This window comes from Pediculus humanus, genomic scaffold (assembly GCF_000006295.1).
Source record: "Pediculus humanus corporis 1103172108290 genomic scaffold, whole genome shotgun sequence".
Lineage (NCBI taxonomy): Eukaryota > Metazoa > Arthropoda > Insecta > Psocodea > Pediculidae > Pediculus > Pediculus humanus.
In genome coordinates, this window is record NW_002987859.1 from 159,339 (window position 1) to 182,536 (window position 23,198).

General features: G+C 35.3%; 1 protein-coding gene across 1 annotated transcript; it reads left to right on the forward strand.

Moving 5' to 3' along the window:
* Positions 1-105: 105 nt before the first annotated feature.
* Positions 106-22,310, forward strand: Phum_PHUM537140 (laminin A chain, putative; the record flags this gene model as incomplete). The annotated part of the gene is made up of 55 exons (XM_002431545.1): positions 106-327; positions 3,031-3,177; positions 3,844-3,878; positions 4,326-4,424; positions 4,530-4,638; positions 4,738-4,908; positions 5,006-5,219; positions 5,873-6,082; positions 6,194-6,466; positions 6,544-6,681; positions 6,771-7,043; positions 7,137-7,271; positions 7,441-7,539; positions 7,625-7,783; positions 7,885-8,144; positions 8,214-8,489; positions 8,572-8,778; positions 8,875-9,180; positions 9,262-9,420; positions 9,496-9,676; positions 9,769-9,926; positions 10,005-10,161; positions 10,242-10,478; positions 10,569-10,731; positions 10,820-11,108; positions 11,217-11,424; positions 11,519-11,756; positions 11,843-12,071; positions 12,164-12,291; positions 12,379-12,506; positions 12,599-12,772; positions 12,857-13,138; positions 13,237-13,463; positions 13,533-13,699; positions 13,801-14,071; positions 14,164-14,485; positions 14,580-14,713; positions 14,819-14,974; positions 15,066-15,253; positions 15,331-15,542; positions 15,618-15,955; positions 16,285-16,501; positions 16,581-16,776; positions 16,878-17,233; positions 17,320-17,507; positions 17,591-17,776; positions 18,848-18,981; positions 19,082-19,326; positions 19,953-20,111; positions 20,625-20,705; positions 20,856-20,897; positions 20,986-21,407; positions 21,482-21,632; positions 21,713-21,940; positions 22,042-22,310. The coding sequence occupies 55 exons, from the start codon at positions 106-108 to the stop codon at positions 22,308-22,310; spliced, it is 10,953 nt and encodes a 3,650-aa protein (XP_002431590.1).
* Positions 22,311-23,198: the final 888 nt, after the last annotated feature.

The following is a 23,198-nucleotide window of genomic DNA, read 5'->3' on the forward strand; positions in this document are numbered from 1 at the left end:
ATCCGCGACTCACTAAATCACCCTAATCTAATATTACAACTTGAAGAGTCTCTCTCTCTCTCTCTCTCTCGCTCATTCATAGTCAGTCAGTCAGTTGTGAGCAAGATGAGAGTGAACAAGTCCGCGTTTGTATTCAGTGTGGCGTGGTTGACTATTTCTTATGTTAGCGGAGAAGTTTTAACACCCCCATATTTTAATCTTGCCGATGGTAGAAAGATAACGGCAACAGCAACATGCGGAGAAGGTACGCCCGAACCTGAATTATATTGTAAATTGGTTGGAGCCAATGCAGACAGAGACGTGAACATAAATCTTATTCAGGGCCAGGTTTGTCATTTTTTTTCTATCTCTCTCTTTTTCTATCCTTTTCTTCACTAATGTAAACCATCATTTTATTTTATAAAAAAAAGTAAATCATAAATAACTATTATTATTAATTTGATTTTTTTTTAAACAAATAAATAAATTTATTATTATTATTATTATTATTATTATTACCATTTTTCAAACCGTTTTTTTCGTTATTAAAACGAGTGTAATCTTATTAATTTATTATTATTAAATAATTAAACCTTAAGAATTTTTTTCTCTTTTTATTAATATGAGGTTATATATATATATATTAATTAATTATTTAATTATTCTTTTAAAAAATTTAACGGAATTAATAAATAAATTATTTAAATCATTTTTTTTATATCGTTAACATTAATTATCAAATCGAAATTAATAATTTAATTAATAAAAAACCAAAGAAAATTATAAAAAATGATTCAAATAATTAATTAATTCGAATTACACACATAATTATAAAATTACTTACTTAATTAATTTTTAAAATAAATTTTACATAATTTTAAATAAAATGATAATTATAAAACTACCCCGGAAAAATAAAAAAAAAAAAATTGATGGTATCTTATAAATTTAAGCCTAAAATAAATTAATCAGGTTTCACGATGTCCGAGAGTCTCCCGCCATTTTTTTTTTTTTCCCTCCCTCTTGCATTTCATAACGACTATAAAATTCGAGAACAATCGAAACTTCTAGATCATTTTCAAAAAGGCTCTAAAACGGTGATTTCGTTATTAACCGGATTATGATTATTTCTCGGTGGATTTTATCGAAAAAAAAAAATGAAAAAATATTTATTTTAATCGTTAAATTCTTTTTGTGTGCATTTATGTGATTTTTAACCGGCCTGAGGTAAAAAAAAAAAAAAAAAAAAAAAAAAAAAATGTCGGAGTGACGGTTGAACAAAGCAAACCTTTCAATTTGTAATAATGTTTTTTTTGATTAAACAATGTTTTATTTGTTATAGCACGGTAACAATTAATTGTCAGGTTTCATTATATTTCTTTTTTTTTATTAAATTTTGTAGAATGAAATCAAATTTATAATATTTAAGAGAAAAAACAAGATGTCGAGATGAGAGGATTTTTACAATAGGGAGATTGAAGTAAATGAAGAAAATGTTTCTGATTATCTTTAAAAAAAAAGAATTTCCTAGTGAAATATGAAAGATTTTTATATTTATTACAATGAACTCATAAAAAAATTTTTAATTAATGTTATCTATATTATTATTTGTTAAATAAAACTTGTTAATTTTCCAGTGCACATACACATAGAGACAAACACACACACACACAGACAAACATTTCTCAACTCTTTTTTTTTTATAAAAATGGAAGAATTTGAAGAAAAACATTCATAATAATTTCAACCTTTGATCTCTTCAATCTCTGATGTGAAAGACATAATAAGTGATGTTGATAAAGTTTATAAAACCAAAATTTATTTTATTATATATAATAGCAAAACATCTCATATGAGAATTGAATAACAAAATGAATGGCGACAACAGGATTTTATTTAAAACTACTTTTTCAATGCAAACTCAGTGAATTTTTATCTTTTTTCTTTTACAAGGGAGGGGAGGGGAGAGCAAAAATGGGGTGAAGAAAAAATGAAAGAAATCTTTGTAATAAGATACAAATTGTTGTTGTGTTACTCTAATATCGTTTTTTCTTCTTTTTTTTTTTTTTTAAAGGAGATTTTTTAAAGGTATAAAAATAAAACATAATGTTATTTGTTAACAACAATAAAACACAAACGTCATGAATGTTGTAAATGAACAATGAAGAAGGTGCGATCCTTTCAAAAAACGTTCATTACTATTGTATCAACATTGTTGAAAGAGAGATAGAAGAAGAAGAAGAAGAAAAAGAAAAGAATAAGAAAGGAAAAGAAAAGAAAACAAATTCTTTTATTATACTTTTTTTTTTTTGGCAATTTGCTAATATGTTGAAGAATAAATACATGATGGGAAAGAAAAACAGAATGAATAGATTGAGGAGGAAAAGAAAAATTTATTTACAAACTTAAAAATAAATTGTTTTGTGGTGCTGCTTTTGCTGATGCTGCTGCTGCTGCTGTTGCTGATGCTGCTACAGCTTGTAGTTAATTTATTTCATCAATTTTACAATGAGTTTGTACAAAAAAGAAGCATAATGTTACAAAGAATGTAAACTGTCTGATAAACAACAAGCAAATTAAACAGAAAAATATTTTTAAAAAAATGTGGAGGAGGAAGATAAAATTGTGCAGAAGGTCATTTCATAAACCACTTAAAATCCATTTTTTTTTTTTTTTTTTTTTTTTTTCCCCCCCCCCCCATTCATATGAATCATATTTTTATGAAAAAAATTTTGTATTTAATACAACCGTTTGTTAAATATTAACATGAGATTGTTGTTTTTGTTTTTGTTGTTGTTTTTGACAATATGCAAATTAACAATAAATTATTGTTTTGTAAATTATTTACAGAAAACAAGAAAAAATTGAAATTTTTTTTTTTTTTTTTTTTTTTAAATTCTACATATGATATGTTTCATAATGTTTTTGTCAAAAACATTTTCCCAACATTCAAAAAAAAAAAAAAAACAATAAATAATAAATTAATATCGTCGGGGTGGGTGTAGCTTATCAATAATTTATTTATTTATTTATTTTTCGTTTATCATTTAGGTTTGCGATGTGTGCGATCCGACAAGACCTGATAAAATGCATCCGGCATCATTTGCCATAGATGGAGCAGAAACATGGTGGCAAAGTCCTCCACTTTCCAGAAGCATGAAATTAAACGAAGTTAACTTAACAATCGATTTCGGTCAGGTAAATAAAATAAAAAAAAAAAAAAAAAGAATAACAAACAGGTGCGAGTGTGTGTGAGAGAGAGAGAGAGAGAGAAAGAGAGAGAGAGAGAGGATTAAATTCATAAAATATTTCTATCGTAGACATTTATTATTATTAATATTTTTTGACCGGAAATAAGTTTTCCTTCATCGACAAGAATTGAAAAGAAAAAAAATTTTTTTTTTTTTTTTGTTGTCCTCTTTATCGCTCTCATTGAAATTCTTATTGCGTTTAATCATCATGAAATGAGTTTAATAGCCTCCCACAATAAATTTTTGAAATCGACTTCCGGTTTTTTCTCTCTCTCTCTCTCTCTCTTTTCCTCATTTGTCGTTTTATATTGATAATTGTTATTATTATTATTATTATTATTTTAAAAAGAAAAAAAAATTCAAATTTTTACTGAATGTGTTAAAAATAAACATGTTTGAACTTGCAAAAAAAATTTAATTAGACTTTTAAAGCTAATTACAATTCCAAAAATAATTTTTCTTTTTTTTTCTTTTTGTTTTTGAATAACTTTTTGGTTTTATTATTATTATTATTATTATTATTATTATGAATAAGATCATAAACAGCCCCCACTCGACAACATTGCTCTTTTCTCATTCTCAATAATGCTGTTGGTTAAAAAAATTTTTTTAGGTTTTAATAAAAATGTTTATTATGAACTCATTTCAGTTTGTTTTAAACAATTTAATTTAATTAAATGAAAAAATTTGAGTTGTTGTCGTTGTGGTTGTTGTTGTTGTTGTTGTTGTCATAGTTGATTTATACTTTTGTCATGATATAAATTGAAGTGGGCTGGCTGTCGTTTCTATTTAGATGGAATGAATGAATTATTATAATTTATCATCAAGTCGACAAAAAAAAAAAAAAAAAAAAAATGGAGAAATAAAAACTCTTTGTTTTGTTAAAAAAAAAAAAAAAAAGAAAAAAAAAAGAAATTTATTTTTGATTTTAAACATGTTTTAAACTCATAAAAAAAATCCAGGGTTCACACTTGTGTTAACCAAATGTTTTTTTTTATTTTTTTTTTATTTTTAATGATTTTGACTAGAAATAATAATAATAATGGTGTTTTAAATTTTTTTTAAGGCTTTTCACGTTGCTTACGTTTTTATAAGAATGGCAAATTCTCCAAGACCTGGAATTTGGGCTTTGGAAAAATCAACGGATAATGGATTGTCGTTTACACCGTGGCAATATTTTGCGGATACGCCATCGTAAGAAAACAAACTAAACTTCAAAAAATTATTTTTAACGGATTATATTTGCATTTTAATCTTTTTTTTTTTTTTTTTTTTTTTTATTATTTTTTTTCAATTCAGAGATTGTGAAACTTATTTCGGTAAGGAAAGTTTGCAGCCGATAACCAAAGACGATTCAGTTATTTGCGATACTCAATTTTCAAAAGTTGTACCGCTGGAGGGTGGAGAGGTACCTTTTTTTTTATTTTTTCAATCGATTCAAATTTTTGCTTTGCAAAATTTTCCATTTAAAAAAAAAAAACAAAACGTTTTTTTTTTTTTTTTGTAGATCGTCGTTTCCCTATTGAATAATCGTCCATCGGCGAAAGATTTTTTCAATTCGACCGTTTTGCAGGAATGGACGAAAGCAACAAACGTTCGACTCAGGTTTTTAAGAACTAAAACACTTTTGGGTCATTTAATGTCCGTTGCACGTCAGGATCCGACGGTTACACGTCGCGTATGTTGTCGCCATCTTTTGTTTGAAAGCATTCCATCTACCTCTCCGATATAAAAAAAAAAAAAGATTTAAATTTTTTTCTTTTTGTCCGCTGTAGTATTTTTATTCGATAAAAGATATAAGCATTGGAGGAAGGTGCATGTGTAACGGACACGCGGTTACTTGCGACAATACAGATCCAAGAGATACTTATAAATTAGTTTGCAGTTGTCAGCACAACACGTGCGGTGATCAATGTCAAACGTGTTGTCCAGGATATCAGCAAAAAGCTTGGAAACAATCAAAGGCAAACGCATTGTTTGTATGCGAACGTAAGTCATTAAAAAAAATATATTTTCGACGTGTACAGACAAAACCTCCGCGTTTCAAAAAAAGTAAATAATAATAATAATAATGATAAAAATAGCAGACGGGATTTGTTTTAAAAAAAAAAAAAAAAATGTTTGAATTGTCATTTTTTATTTATATTTATCATTTATAACTGTAAATAATTTTTTTAATGGAAGTCAATAATGGAAACGTTATAAATGTTGTCGAGGGAAACGAAAGTAATAATAGCATAACGGATTCGGATTTTCGAGATGCCGAAAACCAGGGATCGATCGGACGGGAAAACACCGTGCTTTCCGTGCTAACATTTATCGCTTTTTTTTCAATGATCGTTCCCGTCATGTACGCCATTAATCCATTATCTCTATACATAATCCCCGTTTTTACGACTTTAACATTTGTTTCCATGCACGCTCCGCAATATTTAAGTTTGGCATTTTTCGATGTTAGAATATATTGCGTGGCCATTGTACTTATAACGACGTTCCTATGATTTTTTTTTTGTATTTATATGTATTTGGAGTAAGTGAATATATTATACTATACATTTTATTTATTTATTAATTCATTCGTTTTTTATTTAAAAATTGATATAGATTTATTATTATTATTATTATTGTTGTTGTTTTTTTAGAATGTAATTGTTACGGACATTCCGACGAATGTGAATACTCGGAAGAAGTGGACAAACAACACTTATCTGTCAACATACACGGACAGTATTTAGGTGGTGGAGTTTGTAAAAATTGTCGACACAATACGGAAGGGATTAATTGTAATAAATGTCAAAACGGTTATTATAGACCCTTTGGAAGGCCTCTGAATGCGACAAACGTTTGCGAGAGTACGCAGCAAATTAATTTTTTTTTTTTTTTTTTTTTTTTTGGTAATGTATGGAAATGAGGGGGGGGGGAAAAAAAATAAAAAAAATTTTTTTTTTTTTTTTTTTTTTTAGGATGCCAATGCGACGTTTACTATTCGACCGGAAATTGTTCGGAAGGAACAGGACAATGCGAGTGCAGGAAGGAGTATCAAGAACCCAAATGCGATTCGTGCAGTTTTGGTTATTTCGGGTATCCGGATTGCAAACCCTGCGAATGTTTTCAAAACGGTACGAGAGGGTATCATTGCGAGGCCGAAGGAGGAGCTTGTCCGTGCAAACCAAATTTCGGAGGAAAATTTTGTTATCAGTGTTCTGAGGGATTTTACGATTTTCCAAATTGCCTTCGTAAGAGCTTTGAGTTTTTCTTTCTGTTTAAAAAAAAGAAAAAAAAATTGTTTAAGCGTTTAAATTTTTAATTTCAGCATGCAGTTGTAACTCCATCGGTTCATTGTCCGATATTTGCGCAATCGATAGTGGAAATTGTACTTGTAAAAATAATTTCGGTGGACAAAATTGCGACGCTTGTAAAAACGGGTACTACAATTATCCGGAATGTATATGTAAGTAAATCGGCGATGCTCGAGCATTTTAAACTTCATTATTATTATTATTATTATTATTATTACGTCACGGTGAAATTTTTTTGCAGATTGCAGTTGTGACGCTCACGGTACGCTAGAGGAAGTTTGCGATAAGGATACCGGAAAGTGTTTGTGCAAGGAAGGTTTCGGAGGAGCGAAATGCGATCAATGCATTCCTGGTTATTACGGGTATCCCGATTGCAAACCGTGTAACTGCAGTGAAACCGGAAGCGCTTTGACCACTTGCGACGCAACCGGAAAATGTTCCTGTTTGTTTAATTTTGCCGGGAGAATATGCGACCAGTGTAGTCCCGGTTATTATCAATATCCGGATTGTTTGTGTGAGTCTAATTTTTTTTTCGATATTATTCATCGAATGAGTTTTGTATTATTTAAAAAAATGTAAAAAAAAAAAAAAAAAAAATTTAATTTAGCTTGCGAATGCGATCATCACGGGTCTATCGGAGTATCTTGCGATCATTCTGGAAAATGTCGTTGTAAAAATAATTTCGCTTCTGACAAATGTAACGAGTGTAAAGAAGGTTTTTATAATTTTCCCGCATGCGAAGGTAATTTAAAAAAAAAAAATTTTTTTTTATCAATAAAGTACACAAACTTTTACAATGAATCTCGACAATGAATCTTTTTTTTTTTTTTTTTTTTTTTTTTCAAATTGCAATTGCGATCCTTCTGGAATCATTGCCGGTTTTGCCGGATGCGGTTCCGTTCCACCTGGAGAATTGTGTAAATGCAAACCTCGAGTCGAAGGAAGGATTTGTAATGAATGCCGGCCTTTATACTGGAATTTAAAACAATGGAATCCAGACGGCTGTGAAGGTTAATTAAATTTTTTTTTTTTTTATTTGATAAAGTTTTGAGTTTTTTTCACCAAATATATTTATTTATTTATTTTTTTTCGTAGATTGTAATTGTCACATACCTGGAGTTTTGGGCGGAATAGGAGAATGCGATCTTCACACGGGACAGTGTATTTGTAAACCTGGTGTCGAATCAAGACGTTGCGATACCTGTAAAGACGGATATTACGGCTTGAACGGAGACGACTTGTTTGGATGTACAGGTTTGTACCTTAAATAATAATGATTATATGATGTAATATTCGTTACTCCTCAAAAATGAATATTATTCTCTTTAATTTGATCAATTTTTGTATTTTTTTAGATTGCGGTTGTGACGTCGGAGGTGCCATTGACAGATTTTGCGATAAAGAAACCGGTCAATGTATATGTCAACCCAGAGTGACCGGAAGAGATTGCAAACAACCTCATCAAGCGCATTATTTTCCAACATTGTACTCACAATTGCAATTCGAAGCAGAAGACAGTCACACTCCGTCGGGAAGTCCCGTTCGATATGATTATTCTGAACATTTTTTTCCCAATTACTCGTGGAAAGGATACGCTATATTTTCTCACTTACAAGTAAACATAACCTTTTGTTAATAAAATTTCAATAATAATTAAAACCTTAAAAATCTTTCGTTATTCCAGGGCGAAATCATTCACGACATTTTTATAAACAAACCGTCTTTATATCGAATGATATTGAAATACGTTAATCCGACGAATAAAACAATAACCGGCACCATTAAAATTGTACCTGAAAACGTCAATGAAGTCCCTCAAACATTTTACGTGCAATTAAAACCTTCGAAAGAACCTACTTTGGTAACCGTTTCCGGTCCGGCTGGAGGAATACCCTCACCCCTGGTTATGAATCCTGGTCAGTGGGCAGTTCATATATCCATAGCTAAAACAATTTTTTTGGTAAGATTTTGAATTCTTTATTTTATTATTTAGTTTTTTTTTTTTTTTTTTTTTTTGTTCATTTTTTTTTCTCTTTTATTAGGATTATTTTGTATTACTTCCTGCCGCTTTTTACGAAGCGACGATATTGGAAGAACGTGTCGACGTTCCTTGCACAATAAACGGACCGAGTATTTGTCGTCATTACGATTATCCGGAATTGGATTTCGATACCGCAAACGGAGAAGAAGGATACAAACCTGATGATGACCTTCGAGAGCCCATACAACAGCATTACAAAGACTTTAAAGTATTTAAACTTTGAAAACTCGTTGTAAAAAAAATTTTTTTTTTGTAAGGCGGAGTTAATTTAATATTAAAAAAAATTTTTTTTTTTTTTTGTTAGCATTTGAGCACAATTCAAAAAGAATTGCTTCCCATTTTGACATCAAATCAATCAGCATTGGGCCTTGACATAAACATTTCCAAGCCGGGTAAACACGTGCTCGTTGTAAATTACGTCACACCGGAAAACGAATGGAAAACCTCGAAAGTGTCGATTGAAACGAGTACTAGCAGTCTGAAAAACAAAGGAGTCGTCGAATTGTCTCCATGTATTTACGATTACATTTGCCGACAAGTTTCAACGGACAAATTGGGACGAATCGCCATTTATGATTTCGATACAAATTTCGTCGGTTTAACGCTCAGGGTTTGTTTTGAAAATTTTTTTTTTTGTCACGTGAACTTTTTGTAAATTTTTTTTTTCTAACGAGTGCGTTATGCGTCACAGGTTAATCCCGACGACAATTCAACTTCGGTTATACAATCCGTGGTTGCCGTTCCCGTCGAAGATTGGTCTCTCGATTACGTTCGACCAAAAAGCGTTTGCATTAAAAAAGATCGCGAATGTTTACCCACGACATTTCCCATCGCTCCGGAATCTACCAAGGTACCCATCGTTCGATTTATCGCGATTAATTCATTTACGATAACAATAAATCGAAATTAATTTTCTATTTTTCAGTTCGAGTTCGAACAAGAATATCCAGAATTGATATCGAATCAATCCCCGAATGAATTTTTCGATAACAACACGGCAATGATTTATTTGAACGAATCGCAATCCAACATTGAAATTCGAGGTTCCGTTCCAGCTCCGGGCCCTTACGTTTTCGTCGTTCATTATTTTCAACCCTACCATCCAGGTTTGACTAGTTTGGTTTAATTTACACGTTTCAAATGTTTTTTTTTTGCGAAGAAAATGAAAAAGAAAAATGAAATTTTTTTTTTTTTATAGAGTTTGTCGGTAACGTTTTGGTACAAAATGGACAAATTTACGATTCGAAATTATCATTGACTCATTGTCCGGGAAATGCCGGTTGCAGGTCCGTCATCGAACAATTGGATGGAAATAATCAGTTTTTGTTGAATGAAAACTTTGTCCTTTCACTGCAGGTACGATGGAATCGTTTTACATTACTAAAATTTACATGATGAAAATGCCTGCATACCTTGAATTTTTTTTTCACGTAGAAACCCGATAATAAATCTCTTTGGTTGGATTACGTATTGGCAATACCAGCCGATCAATTTTCGGGTGCTTTACTGGAAGAAGAAGCAATAGATCAAACGACGGCTTTCATCTCTCAGTGTGGAAATAATCATTTCGATATTGGCACAAACACGTCAGGTTCGTATGAATCACATCAAATCGTTTCGAATATTCGAGAAAACGATACGAAGAATTTAAGTTCGATTCATCAATTTCAGGTTTTTGTCGCGACTCGGTATTTTCTCTAACCACTCAATATTACGACGGAGCTTTGAAATGCGAGTGTCATTATCAGGGATCTCTCAGTTTCGAATGCGAACAATTCGGAGGTCAATGTCAGTGTAAGGAAAACATAATCGGAAGACGTTGCGATTTGTGTAAATCCGGTTATTTCGGTTTTCCCAATTGCAGAGCTTGCAGTTGTCCCGCTCCGTCGACTTGTCACAACGAAACAGGTCTACTATATTTTATTATTATTATTATTATTATTACGTACGAGCTCGAGGAAAATGACTTTAATAATTATTTTTAATTGTGATTGATAGGCGAATGCATATGTCCGCCGAAAGTGACGGGATTAAATTGCGATCAATGCGAACCGAAAACATTCGGTTATGACGTCAATTACGGTTGCGAAGATTGTAATTGTCATCCGGATGGAGTGCAAAATAATAATCTACAATGTGACTTGTACACGGGAATCTGCGAGTAATTTTTTTTCTTCTTTTTTGTGTGTGTGTTGATAAGACTACTGGTGGGAGGTTGAAAGTAAAATGGTCGTGATGATGTTTTTCAGTTGTAAAAATAACATACGAGGTAGAACGTGCGATCGTTGCAAAGCGGGTCACTATGCGTTTCCCACGTGCGTGGAATGCGCTTGCGATCATAGAGGTACGACAGAAGATATTTGCGACGAGAGAACGTCTTCTTGTTATTGTAAGAGTAACGTTTACGGTTTGGCTTGCGATTTGTGCAAAGAAGGTACTTTTCACATTGACGAAAGAAATCCGAACGGTTGCACCAAGTGTTTTTGCTTCGGGAAAACAACACGATGCTCCAGTTCTAATTTATACAGAACTCTGGTAGTGTAAAATTTATAAATTTTAAATTGTTTTTAAATCCAACAAATAGCACTGATAATAATAATAATAATAATAATAATAATAAAACAAAATTTAATTTTTTTATCACAGATAAATGCTTTGGATAGTTATCAAGTGGCTGCTGTAGCGACGACGTCAAGTTCTGTTGACGTCATTCTCGTAGATTCCGACGAACCTGAATCAGATTTGGAAAATAAAGTCGTTTATTTCGTTCTTCCTCCGTCTTACCTGGGAAATAGATTAACGTCTTACGGAGGGTTTTTAAATTACACTATATCGTTTGCGACTCGTCCTTTCGGTGAGGAAACAACCAAAAACCTGAAACAAAAAGTAATAATAATAATAATAATAATAGTAATGACTTTTTATTTATTTATTTAATTAAATTTTAGGCGATTCCGTAAACGGAGCCGACGTTATTTTACACGGAGCCGATATTTATTTACTTCATTTTGCGTTAGAACGTCCGACGGAAGCAACTCCATTTTCTTCGTACGTGGAAATTTTAGAAAGCAATTTCCAGGTGATGACGGGTCTTCCAGCGACGCGGGAACAACTCATGCAAGTTTTGGGAAATTTGTCGGGTGTTTTCATACGTGCGACTTACGGGAGTTACAGAATCAATCCGAGGTTTGCTTCCGCAAAAAAAATTAGCGTTCGGTTTTAGCGGTCGACCGTTGATTTATTTTAAATTATATATGTAATATGAAATTCAGGTTGGAAGAAGCTTCGTTGGAAATAGCATCACGTGATTTTCATCCTGACGCAATGCACGCATTATCCGTAGAACAATGTCATTGCCCTCCCAACTATCAAGGTTTGTCTTGCGAAGAATGCGCTCCTGGATTTTACAGAGCGCAGGGTGGTCCGTTCGGAGGGTATTGCGTTCCATGTCAGTGTAACGGTCACGCCGACACGTGCGATAAAGTAACGGGAAAATGCATCGTAAGTTGTTTTTGTCGCAACGTCAAATATATGCTCCCCTCCCTCCCCCCTTTTTTTTTTTTTGTATTTTTAAAATTCCTGTTAATTTTTAGGATTGTAAGCACAATACATACGGGGATCATTGCGAATCTTGTAATGTTGGCTACCATGGCAACGCAACCATCGGTTCTCCATTCGATTGTCTAATATGCGCCTGTCCACTACCGATACCGAGTAACAAGTTCGTAGTTTATTTGTTTTTGCATGACCTTTCGACATTTTTAATTAATGTCTCTTGTAACTAACACGAAATCATTATTGATTTTAGTTTTGCCACTTCTTGCGATGTTAGCGACGATGGCGAACACATAAGTTGTAATTGCTTGCCAGGATATTTCGGAGCAAGATGCGAAACGTGTTCGGCTGGTTATTACGGTCAACCCGAATTGCAAGGTAGTAGGCGTGGGGCGGCGTGTATTATTATACATTTATAAAGAGTTGAAAATTTGATTAAATCGATTTTGTTTTATTACATTTTCGGGATTAAGGTGATTCGTGCAAAAAGTGCAACTGTTCCGGAAACATAAACCTGGATGATCCGTCTTCGTGCGATTCCGTGACCGGAGAATGTTTGAGATGTTTGAACAATACTTTTGGCGCTGCTTGTAATCTTTGCGCACCGGGATTTTATGGGGATGCCGTCGATTTGAAAAATTGTCAAAGTATTTATTCGTATTAACTTTTCGTAAATGGGATTTTTCGAAGGTTTTTTTTTTTTTTCTTAATCGTTTATTTTTTTCTTCCAGAATGCGATTGCGATGTTTGCGGAACGTACAATTGCGAAAGTTACACCGGACAGTGTATTTGTCGGGATAACGTGGTGGGGGAAAGATGCGACCGATGCGCGTCCGATCATTTCGGTTTCAACAGGTGTCAAGGTTGTTACGCATGCAATTGCGGCATAGCATCGGAATATTCACACTGCGATATGGAAACTGGACAGTGCAAGTGTCAGCCTGGAGTTACCGGTCGAACTTGTGACGTATGCGCACCTGGTTTTTGGAATTATTCATCCGAAGGATGTATTTGTAAGTGAATTAATCAAAATTGTTTTTGTTACGGATTTATAATGAAAAAAAAAATAAATAAATATTAATTCATTAATTTAATTGGTTTTGTTTTCCAGCTTGCGGTTGCAACACGGAATATTCCGTCGGCGTCGGATGTAATCCCGTTACCGGACAGTGCGAATGTTTACCGGGAGTGATTGGCGATCGCTGCGATCAATGTCCGCATCGTTGGGTCCTCATTCCCGACAGGGGTTGTTTCGAGTGTAATTCTTGCACTCACGATTTACTTGACACGACGGATCATTTAAGAAATCTAATAGATCCCGTAATGACGGAATTCGAGGTGAGTTGATGAGTTTTGTCTTGAAATATGAAGCATTCCTCATAAGGTAATCCTATAAATTTTGTTCAGACCGTTGCCGATGGATATTTCACGACTCAAAGATTAAGGTACTTTAATGACACGGCAAATAATTTATCCGTCGAAGTGAGTAATTTAGATCCTACGAAACTTCAAGTGGCGCCGGTTTTAAAAGAATTGGATTCGTTGGAAGCGGATTTGAAAAATATTTACAGGAGGTAAATTTTTATTAAACCTCCTTTTTTTTTTTTTTTTAAAAAAAAAAAAAAAATAAATAAATCGGCGAGATTTGTTTATTTAACCGTCTCGTTTATTTCAGAGCGGAATTTGCAAAAGAAAGAGGTGAAAAATCAGCTGTGGAGGGAGAAGACGTCAGAGTGAAAACATTAGACGCGGAAGATCTCATACGACAAGTGACGGACGAATCGGGGAATGCGGTTTTAGAGGTGGCCAATTTGGCCAACAGTTTAGACAAAGGACGCGGGCCCCACGTTGAATCCGCCGTATCGGAATCGATAAAACTCCTTCAAGATATTCAAGATAGAATTTTAGATCCGTACTACGAAAAAGCAGAATACGAAATCGGAAACGTAAGTAGGGAGTAGGAGAAGGGGGAAGGGGGGGGGGAATTTGTAATGCCGATAATTTTAATTTGAAAAAAATTTTATTTATTTATTTAAAGGCTACTTTCACGAGAGATAAAATGAGAAATTTCACGATACCCATAACGAATCAATCGAAAGAATTGGAAAAATTACGAAAAGCCATTCAAGATTTCGACGACAGGCTCGAGGATTTAAAAAATCACACGGAATCCGCGCAGGAAACATCGGATAAATCCATTCTTTTGAACAAGATAAACAAGGATGAAAAATTATCGAGTAAAGTGAACACGATTAAAAACATGACGAAAGATTCAAACGAAACTGTTGCGAATGCGAAAATTTTGTTGAAAAATGCAACGGATGCATTGGACGATGCGAGGAGCGCAACCGCGGAATTATGTAAATATTTTTAATGCAGCCGTATACATACGCACCCCCCCCCCTCTAAATTACGACCACCCCCCGAAAATAAAAAATTTTTGTTTTCGAATAGATCGTGAAAAAAATAGGGGGAACGAAGCGAAAGATCGTTTAAACGCGACACTTTTGAGCGAATCGTCCGATCTTTCCGATCTTCTCAATCCCGTCGAAACGGCCAAAGTAAAAGCAGAAGAATTATTTGAACGCGTAAGGATTATTATTATTATTATTTTTTTTTTTTTTTAATTATTTATTTATTTATTTATTACTATCACTATTTAATTTTGTATGTTAATTTTTTTTTTTACAAAGGCAAAAGAATTGAACGAATCCTTTGCGGAGTCACGTAAAAGTTCGGGTTTGGGTGTGGAAGCCGCGAGAGCTTACGCGACGATCGCCGACGATATAATCGATGCTGAAAAATCAGTTGAAAAAGCCAACGAACTTGCCGACAGCGCCATCGAACAAGTAAAATTATTTCCGTTGATAGAAAGAGAGAAAAGAAAAAGAAAAAGGGGGGAAAAAAAACGGGATGTTGAGAGTTTAAATATATTTTCAGGCTCAGGGTATCGGAGAAACAACGGAAACGGCTAAAAATTTATCACAAAGCCTACTCGAGCAAGCTATGAAAGCTTTGCAACAAGTCGAATCTGATTTACATCCGCAATTTTTAACGGCCAAAAACGAAGTGCAGGAAATTGAAGATCAAAATGCTTTTGCCGCGTCGCAAAATGACAACATTGTAAAGTGAGTGCAAAATCAAATTTAAATGAAATTGTAAAAAAGAAATAATAATAATAAAAATATTTTTTGCGGTTATTTAGAGAACTCACGACGATATCAAACGAAACAAATTTGAAAACGGCATCATCGAGAGCAATGAAAGAATCCGATTTGGCAAATTCAACGGCTCAAAACACTTTAGCCAACATAAAAGTCATAACGGATAAGGTACCCGATGAGGTGGTTCAAGCCAAACAATTACCCAAAGACATTGGAGCCATAAATCACGAAGTTTCTCAGGCTCAAAGCCAACGTGAGAAAAATACAATTATTTTAAAAGTTTATGTTGGTATGACTTATTCGAATGATTTTTTTTTTTTTTTTGCAGTCGCTCGAGTTAATTCCATTCTTCCGGATATAAATCAATTGATGACAAATTTAAAAGACACGCAGGAAAAATTAAAAGGAAAAGAAATGGATATAGATAAACAAATAGATCGTTTGAAGAGGCAAGTTGCCGAAGCGAGAGATTTGGCGAGTAGAGTCAACGTCGGAATCACATTTCAACCCAACACTTTCGTCGAAGTTAAAAATCCCGAGGATTTGGCCAAACAAAGCACGTCGACAAAAGTTTCGGCTTATTTCAAAAGTGACAAACCCAACGGAGCTTTGTTATACCTGGGTAACGAAATCGGAACGAATAGAAAATTGAAAAGGGCTCACACGGTAAGTGAGAGGGTTTTTTTTCATTTTTAACGTAGTTGGTAGCACTGGTTTGAAGTAGTTTGATTGCCGTTAAGAAATTTGTGTGAGTAGTTGTAGTGTGTTGATTGATTTGAGGCATGCTCCGTAGTAGTAAGCGAGTAAGTAGACGAGTAGAAAAAAGAAAATTTTTCTAGAAAATTGGAATTGGGTCTGAACGTTTCGGTGTGTGTATTCGGAGAGTTATGGGACAGTTATGCACGGCGTGCCACATTTTTCAGGTCCCATTGATGACTCACACGAAATGGTTAGGTCCAAGACTAATCATTTATAAACCATCTCCTATATTTCAGGATGATTTTCTATCGGTAGAATTAGAAAACGGTCATCCGGCCGTTGTTGTCGACCTCGGTTCCGGTCCGCATAGAATAAACAGCGACATGAACGTCACGCTGGGTAAATGGTATCAATTTGTCGTCGAGAGAACGGGGAAACACGTCAAAATGACGATTAACGAAGAATCCGACGACGGTAAAGAAATTAAACACGTGAAAGAAGAAGTCATACCAGGTAATTTTCAAAAAAAAAAATCATTTTATTTACACAAATATAAAGAAATTAACTGAAAAAATTCGATCGACATTTTTAGGTGCTGCCACCATTTTGAATTTAGATCCGGAAGAATCTAAAATATACGTCGGTGGTCATCCGGCATCAGCTAAAATTCAATCCGCCGTTAAATATTCTTCTTTCGATGGTCAAATGGAAAATTTGGTCATCGGTGAAACTCCCGTTTCTCTATGGAATTTCAAAGATGCCGAATATACGCAAGGAGCTCAAGGAAGGTTGGTACTAGTGGTGATGATGGTGGTAATACTGATATACATCCGAATTTAAATTATTATTATTATTATTATTAATGAAAATTTTTTCGTTTCCGTTACAGAGACAAACTCATAAATCTAAGTCCGAGCACGGGTTATCGTTTTAACGGAAATGGTTACGCAGTTCTCGACAGCAGATCGTACAGAATGGACACTCGCAGCGTTGTCTCTATGAAATTTAAAACGACCGCCAACGAGGGTTTACTTTTCCTCGTGGGAAAAGGACGATATTTCCTCTCGTTGGAAATTAAAAATGGAAAAGTCGTTTATCAGTATAATTTGGGAGGCGGAACCGCCATATTCACGACCGACGACACGTTCAACGATAACAAATGGCATTTGATCGAAGCGACTCGACAGGATCAAGATGGCGTGTTGAAAGTTGACGACATTGAAAGATACAAGACGAACGCCGACGGTAACCGCTTAACCCTTTTTTCTCTTTCTCGCAAATATCGATCGATAGTAATCGATTAATCGCGATTTTTTTTTTTAATCTATTAGGTCCCGGAAAATATCTGCACATTTCCGATCACATGTATTTCGGAGGTTACCCGGGTAAACATCACTACGACTCGGTGACGAACATGGATTTCGACGGTTGCATAGATCACGTTAACGTTGATTCCACGGCTGTCGATCTTAGCAAACACGTCATTGCTTTCGGCGTACTACCAGCTTGTCCGGTTCAGGTAACAGCACGCGATTTAGGTACCCTAATACGATTACACTCTTTAGGATACCTTCAATAATAATAATACTTTTTTTTTTGTAGTTCTCCAGCATGGTGTCTTTAAAAGAGGGTCAAAATGCTTACATCAAATATCCGAACGCTTCGGCTAATAATTTGATCGACGTCAGCCTCAGATTTAAAACTCAGGCTCAAAGTGGCATCATACTATTGACAAACACGAGAGATGGTTCCGATCCTTTTTCGCTGTTTTTACTCAACGGAGAATTGGTAAGAAGTTTGTTTTTCTTCATTCTACGACGGCAAAAAAAACGTTTGATTTGGCAACAGTGTATATATTATAATATAAAATAAAAAGAGAAAAAAAAAAAAAGAGGAGGGACAGAGGGAGGAAGGGAAGGGAGGAGACTTTAATAAGGTTGTAATTAATTACGTCATCATTTTTGTAAATGATGACGTCGATTAACAAACGTGTCTTTTATTTATTGATTTTTCTCTCTCTCTCTCTCTCTCTCTTTCTCTTTCCCTCACTCTGTTGCCCGGGAAACGTTTTTTAAATTTTTTAAATTTGTTTACTTGGTGTTTTTTTTTTTTTTTTAAAACTTGATTTGTTTGTGTGAGCGTATTTATTTAAAAAAAAAAAAAAAATGGAATTGAATTTTTCGGATTTGAAACGATTATCGGACCTTTTAAAACAACCGGAAGAAGATGAGTCGGATAGCGATGACGGATTACCGAAAACGGGTTTGGCAAAATTCGGTCCCGGTCACATAGGAACGGTTAAAAAAACAAACACGGTCATGGCGGGAGAAGGAAGTGGCGGCGGCGGTGGCGGCGGCGACGGAGGACAAGGAGATGCTTCGATGGTTGCTTCGAAGGATATATGGAACGACGAAGAAATACCGGAAGGAGTGATACACGACGAATCGGATGATCCGAGAGATAAACCCCACTACGAAATTAAATACAAACAATCCGTCACGGCCGAAGAAATGTATTTGCAAATGGGTATGAAAACTCCGGCGACGGCGAGTTGCGAGGATATGGTCGTGGAAATAAAATTACCGAAGGAAAATCGTCGACACGTTGATTTACACGTGTCTAATCAAGTTTTAGAATTGAGATCTCCGCTGTACAGGCTCTCGTTGCCGCTGCCACATCCCGTCGATGATAAATCAACAAAAGCCACGTGGAACTCCGATAAAGATATATTAAACGTCACCCTTCGAATGAACAGAGAATTTGATTTTGTTAACTTTTAAAAATTTCCCCGAGTTATTAATAATAATAATTTTGCTTTAAATTTTTTTTTTTTTTTTTTTTTTTTTTTTTGCTTTTAAGGTTGTAATGAGTCAAGGTTCGATTTTGATGTCTTCGGATTCGCCTCACTACGATGATGATCAATGGCACACCGTCACAGCAACTCACGATAATGATGGATTGAAATTAACCGTGGATGATTATGAAACGTTCAGGTACACTACCATTCAGGTTTTTTGTAATCATTTTTATTTATTATTATTATTATTATTATTATTACAATAACGTGTACATGATTTTTATTTGTGATTTCAGCAACCCCGCCGTGTCGAATCCTCCGTCTTTCAAATTCGGAAGCCTATTAGTCGGTGGAGTACCTGCGAGCAACGTTGTCAGTCTGAGTAAAGTTGGAACGTCGTCACCGTTCGTCGGATGCATCGCTGACGTCACCTTCAACGGAATACTCATTAATTTTGCAAATTCGTCCGACTACAATGGTGTGAACATTGGGAGGTGTTCGGAAGCGGATGAGGATGAAGCTGCCATCGTACCGCATACAGGTAAAATTGTTGGGTTGAAAAAAAATGGCGTTGTGACAATTATCCAATTATTATTCTGAAATTAAAAATAAAATTAATTTTCTTTCAGCTCCGTTTATTCCCACCGAAGATGAAGTACTGGATAAAATGCCAAAGTTTCCACATTCACCGAGCTTTGGAAAAGACTTCGACGACGACGACGACGACGACGACGGGGAGTCAAGAAAGAAACACAAAGAAATAGACGAAACGTTCGGAAGAGGAAGAGGTAGAGAAGGGCTTGAAGGGAAAGCTCGAGGAAGAGGAAAATGGAGAGACGGTGAAGGTGATTTTACTAAATTAAATTTTGACAAAACTATTACCGTTGATGAAGGAGACTGTGAATGATGAAGATGGTTTAATTGCAGGGAAGGGAAAAGAAGGAGACACCGATGGAGATTTTATTGGAGGAAACGAAGAGGAAACGGGAGGCAGAGGCAGGGGAATTATGACGGGTTCAGATAAGGAGATTTCAACGGGAAAAGGAAGAGGGAAAATGGGAGGTAAAGGAAGAGGAAGAGGAAAGGGTAAAAGCAAAGCAGAAGGACAAGATGGATTTTTCATGCCTGATGAAAAAGAAACAAATATAATAAGTGGGAAAGATAGAGGAATAATAGATGGGCGACAACCAGGTTCATTTGGTGGAAGAGGATCCGACACTGACGACGAGTTTAGATTGGGATCAGTGGATGGCAAAGGTACGGGAACGATAGGCGGAAAAGAAGGAGAGTTTGGAACAGGATCGGGAAGAGAAGATGATATGATGGGTAGCAGAGGAAAAGGAAGCGGAACAGTTATCGGTGGAGCAGAAGGCGGTATGACAGACGGAGATGAGTCAAGTTGGAGCGAAGGAAGAGGAAATGGCACCGTATATGGAGGAGAAGGAGGAACTGGATGGACTGGAGGCAGAGGAGAAGGAGGAACCGGATGGACTGGAGGCAGAGGAGACGGTACCGTATTTGGAGAAGGAGGAACCGGATGGAGTGGAGGTAGAGGAAACGGTACCGTATTCGGAGGAGAAGGAGGGACTGGATGGAGTGGAGGCAGAGGAGACGGTACCGTATTCGGAGGTGAGGATGGTTCAATAGACGGAAGAGGAAGAGGATGGAGCGGAGGTAGAGGAAACGGTACCGTGTTCGGAGGCGAAGACGGTTTTATCGATGGAAAAGGAATTTTAGAAGGTGAAACGTTCGAAGGTAAAGAAGGGGACATGATAGAAGGCCGTAGAAAAGGCGATTTTGTTCCGGGTAAAGGCCGTGAAGGGGCATGGGGTAAAGAAGAAGACTTTGATAAACAACGAAAATCCGATCTCGATCGAGATAGAGACGTGGAAAATGAACTCGATGGTAAATTAGATAAAAGTAGCGAATCGGGCAAAGAAATAGATGGGGAAATAAACGGTAGAGGAGGGCAGGGTGAAAAAACTGGGGACAAAGGTAAAAAACATAAAAAGTTACTCCCGACGCCGAAACCAACACCCATGGGCCTTTGTGCCTTACCCCTGGATCCAGCTTCCGATCCTAATGCGAGCTTTCAAAATGGATTCCGTTTTGGTAAGTGTTAACGAACGGTATAATCAATAATTATCCCCTTCTTTTCGATCCTGTGTGTGTACCCCATTTTCAAAATCAATCATTTCAGGGACTCAAAATGGAAGCCGAATTGAATTTGCATCTTTACCTGGAAGAAATAAAAACACGTTTGATTATTCATTGGAATTTAAAACCCACTACCCGGATGGACTTTTATTTTACGCATCCGATAAAGGTCACATTGATTTTGCCGCGCTCTACATAAAAGGGGGAAAATTATTTTTCGGTTTCAATTGCGGTTCCGGAGCGGCCCTCATAACGTCTCCCGATTCTTTCGACGATGGCAACTGGCATTCGGTTCGTATCACGAGGGAAAACACGGTCGGTCATTTAATCGTAGACGGTCAAAATCCCATCATAGGGGAATCATCCGGGAATACGAAAACGCTAAACGTCATTTCTCCCTATTATCTGGGCGGATTCGACCCGGCCATAATTGAATCCGCAAAACATAACATTCAGGTACGTCGCGTCCTTAATTTCCGTTAATTATTATTATTATTATTTTGTTTCCGGTTTCTTTTAATTAAAAACCATTTTTACAGAGCCTCAATCAAAGTTTTGCCGGTTGCGTGAGAAAATTTCAAGCCAACAACAAAGAAGTTAAACCTTCCGTCAAAAGAGGCGTCGTACCTTGTTCCGATCACACCGAACCTGGAATTTTCTTCGCATCGGGCGGCGGTTTCGTTCGAGCCGGTAAATTTATCATTATTATTATCATATCATTTCATTCGCGAACTCGCGAGTTTTAAAAAAATTTTTTTTTTCCCCCGCAGTGGATTCGTTTCGCGTGGGAACAAACATCGAAATTAAAATGCAAATCAAACCGAGATCAACGTCGGGCGTTTTACTTGCCGTACACGGAAAGAAAGATTACCTGTTTCTCCAAATGGTCAACGGCGTCATCGAATTCACTGTTGATAACGGTAGAGGACCCTTCACGTCGGCATATAAACCGGGAGACGAATATTTCTTCTGCGACGGTCGTTGGCATTTCATACACGGTCCGTAATTTACACCTGCGACACAAAAAAAAAAAATTATCATCATTATTATTATTATTGCTATCATCAATCATTATCATTATTATTTGTTTTGATTTCAGCCGTTCAAGCGAAAAACGTCATCGTTCTATCGGTGGATTCGTTTTCCGTCGAGCCGGGAATAGGAACTCCCGGATCCACGGTCACGGATACAAAGCACCCGTTGTATTTGGGGGGAGCGGGACCGAGGGGTCACAAGCTGAGGGGAAATTTAACATCTCATCAATACGTCGGTTGCATGAAAGAAGTTTTGATTAATTCGAATCCGTTGAAAATAAATACTCATAGAGCGATTGGAAACGTCACCGTGTCCGCTTGTCCCACAATTTAATATGTCACGCGCACGCGCACACGCACACGCACACACGCACACTTTTGTACACCCGCTACCATTTTATATCAATATTATTATTATTATTATTATTTTTCGTCGTATTTTTAAATAAATAAATAAATAAAACAATTGAAACGTCTTAACACGTAATTTTTTTTTTTACATTTGTTTAAATATTATCAACCACGTGATCAATGATAACCGTTGATTAGAGATTCGTCGACGCCATTTTGTTTTTTTTTTTTTTTTTTTGTTATGGGTATCTATTACGAAATTTTGTAACCGTTTAAATGTTTACACATTTCCGCGTGTGTAAATTTTCATTCGTAGTGCAATTTTATATGCTAATTTATATATACATGCGTTTGTTTTTATACCGTTAAAATAAAAAAAATAAAAATAAAACATTTTAATAAAAATGGCTTTCTGTTTTTCTTTTGCATTTTCCCCCCTCGCTTTCCATTCGAATTTTCCCATTTTCCCTTTCCTAAACCTCCATTATCTATTATTAAAAATTATCAAGAATGTAAATTAACGTACTACAACTACTACTACTACTACTAACGATTAAATAAGTTAAAAATTAATTGACATAAAACTGTCGTCACGTCAAAAATTCCTCCCCCCTCCCCTCCCCTCCCCAATTCGTTTTCACACGCACACATTATTATTATTATTATTATTATTATTACTACCGTCATCCTCCTCCTGTCAATTAAAATTTGAAGGATAATAATAATAATAAAAAATACATATAACCGTTATTTAATAAGTTTTCAAACGTTTTAAAAAAGAATCCGTTCAGAAATTTTGCGTTTGTTTTTGTTTTGCTCTCGTCCTCAAGAGCGAGCGCGAGAGATAAACGCGAATAAATTTTTTTTTTTC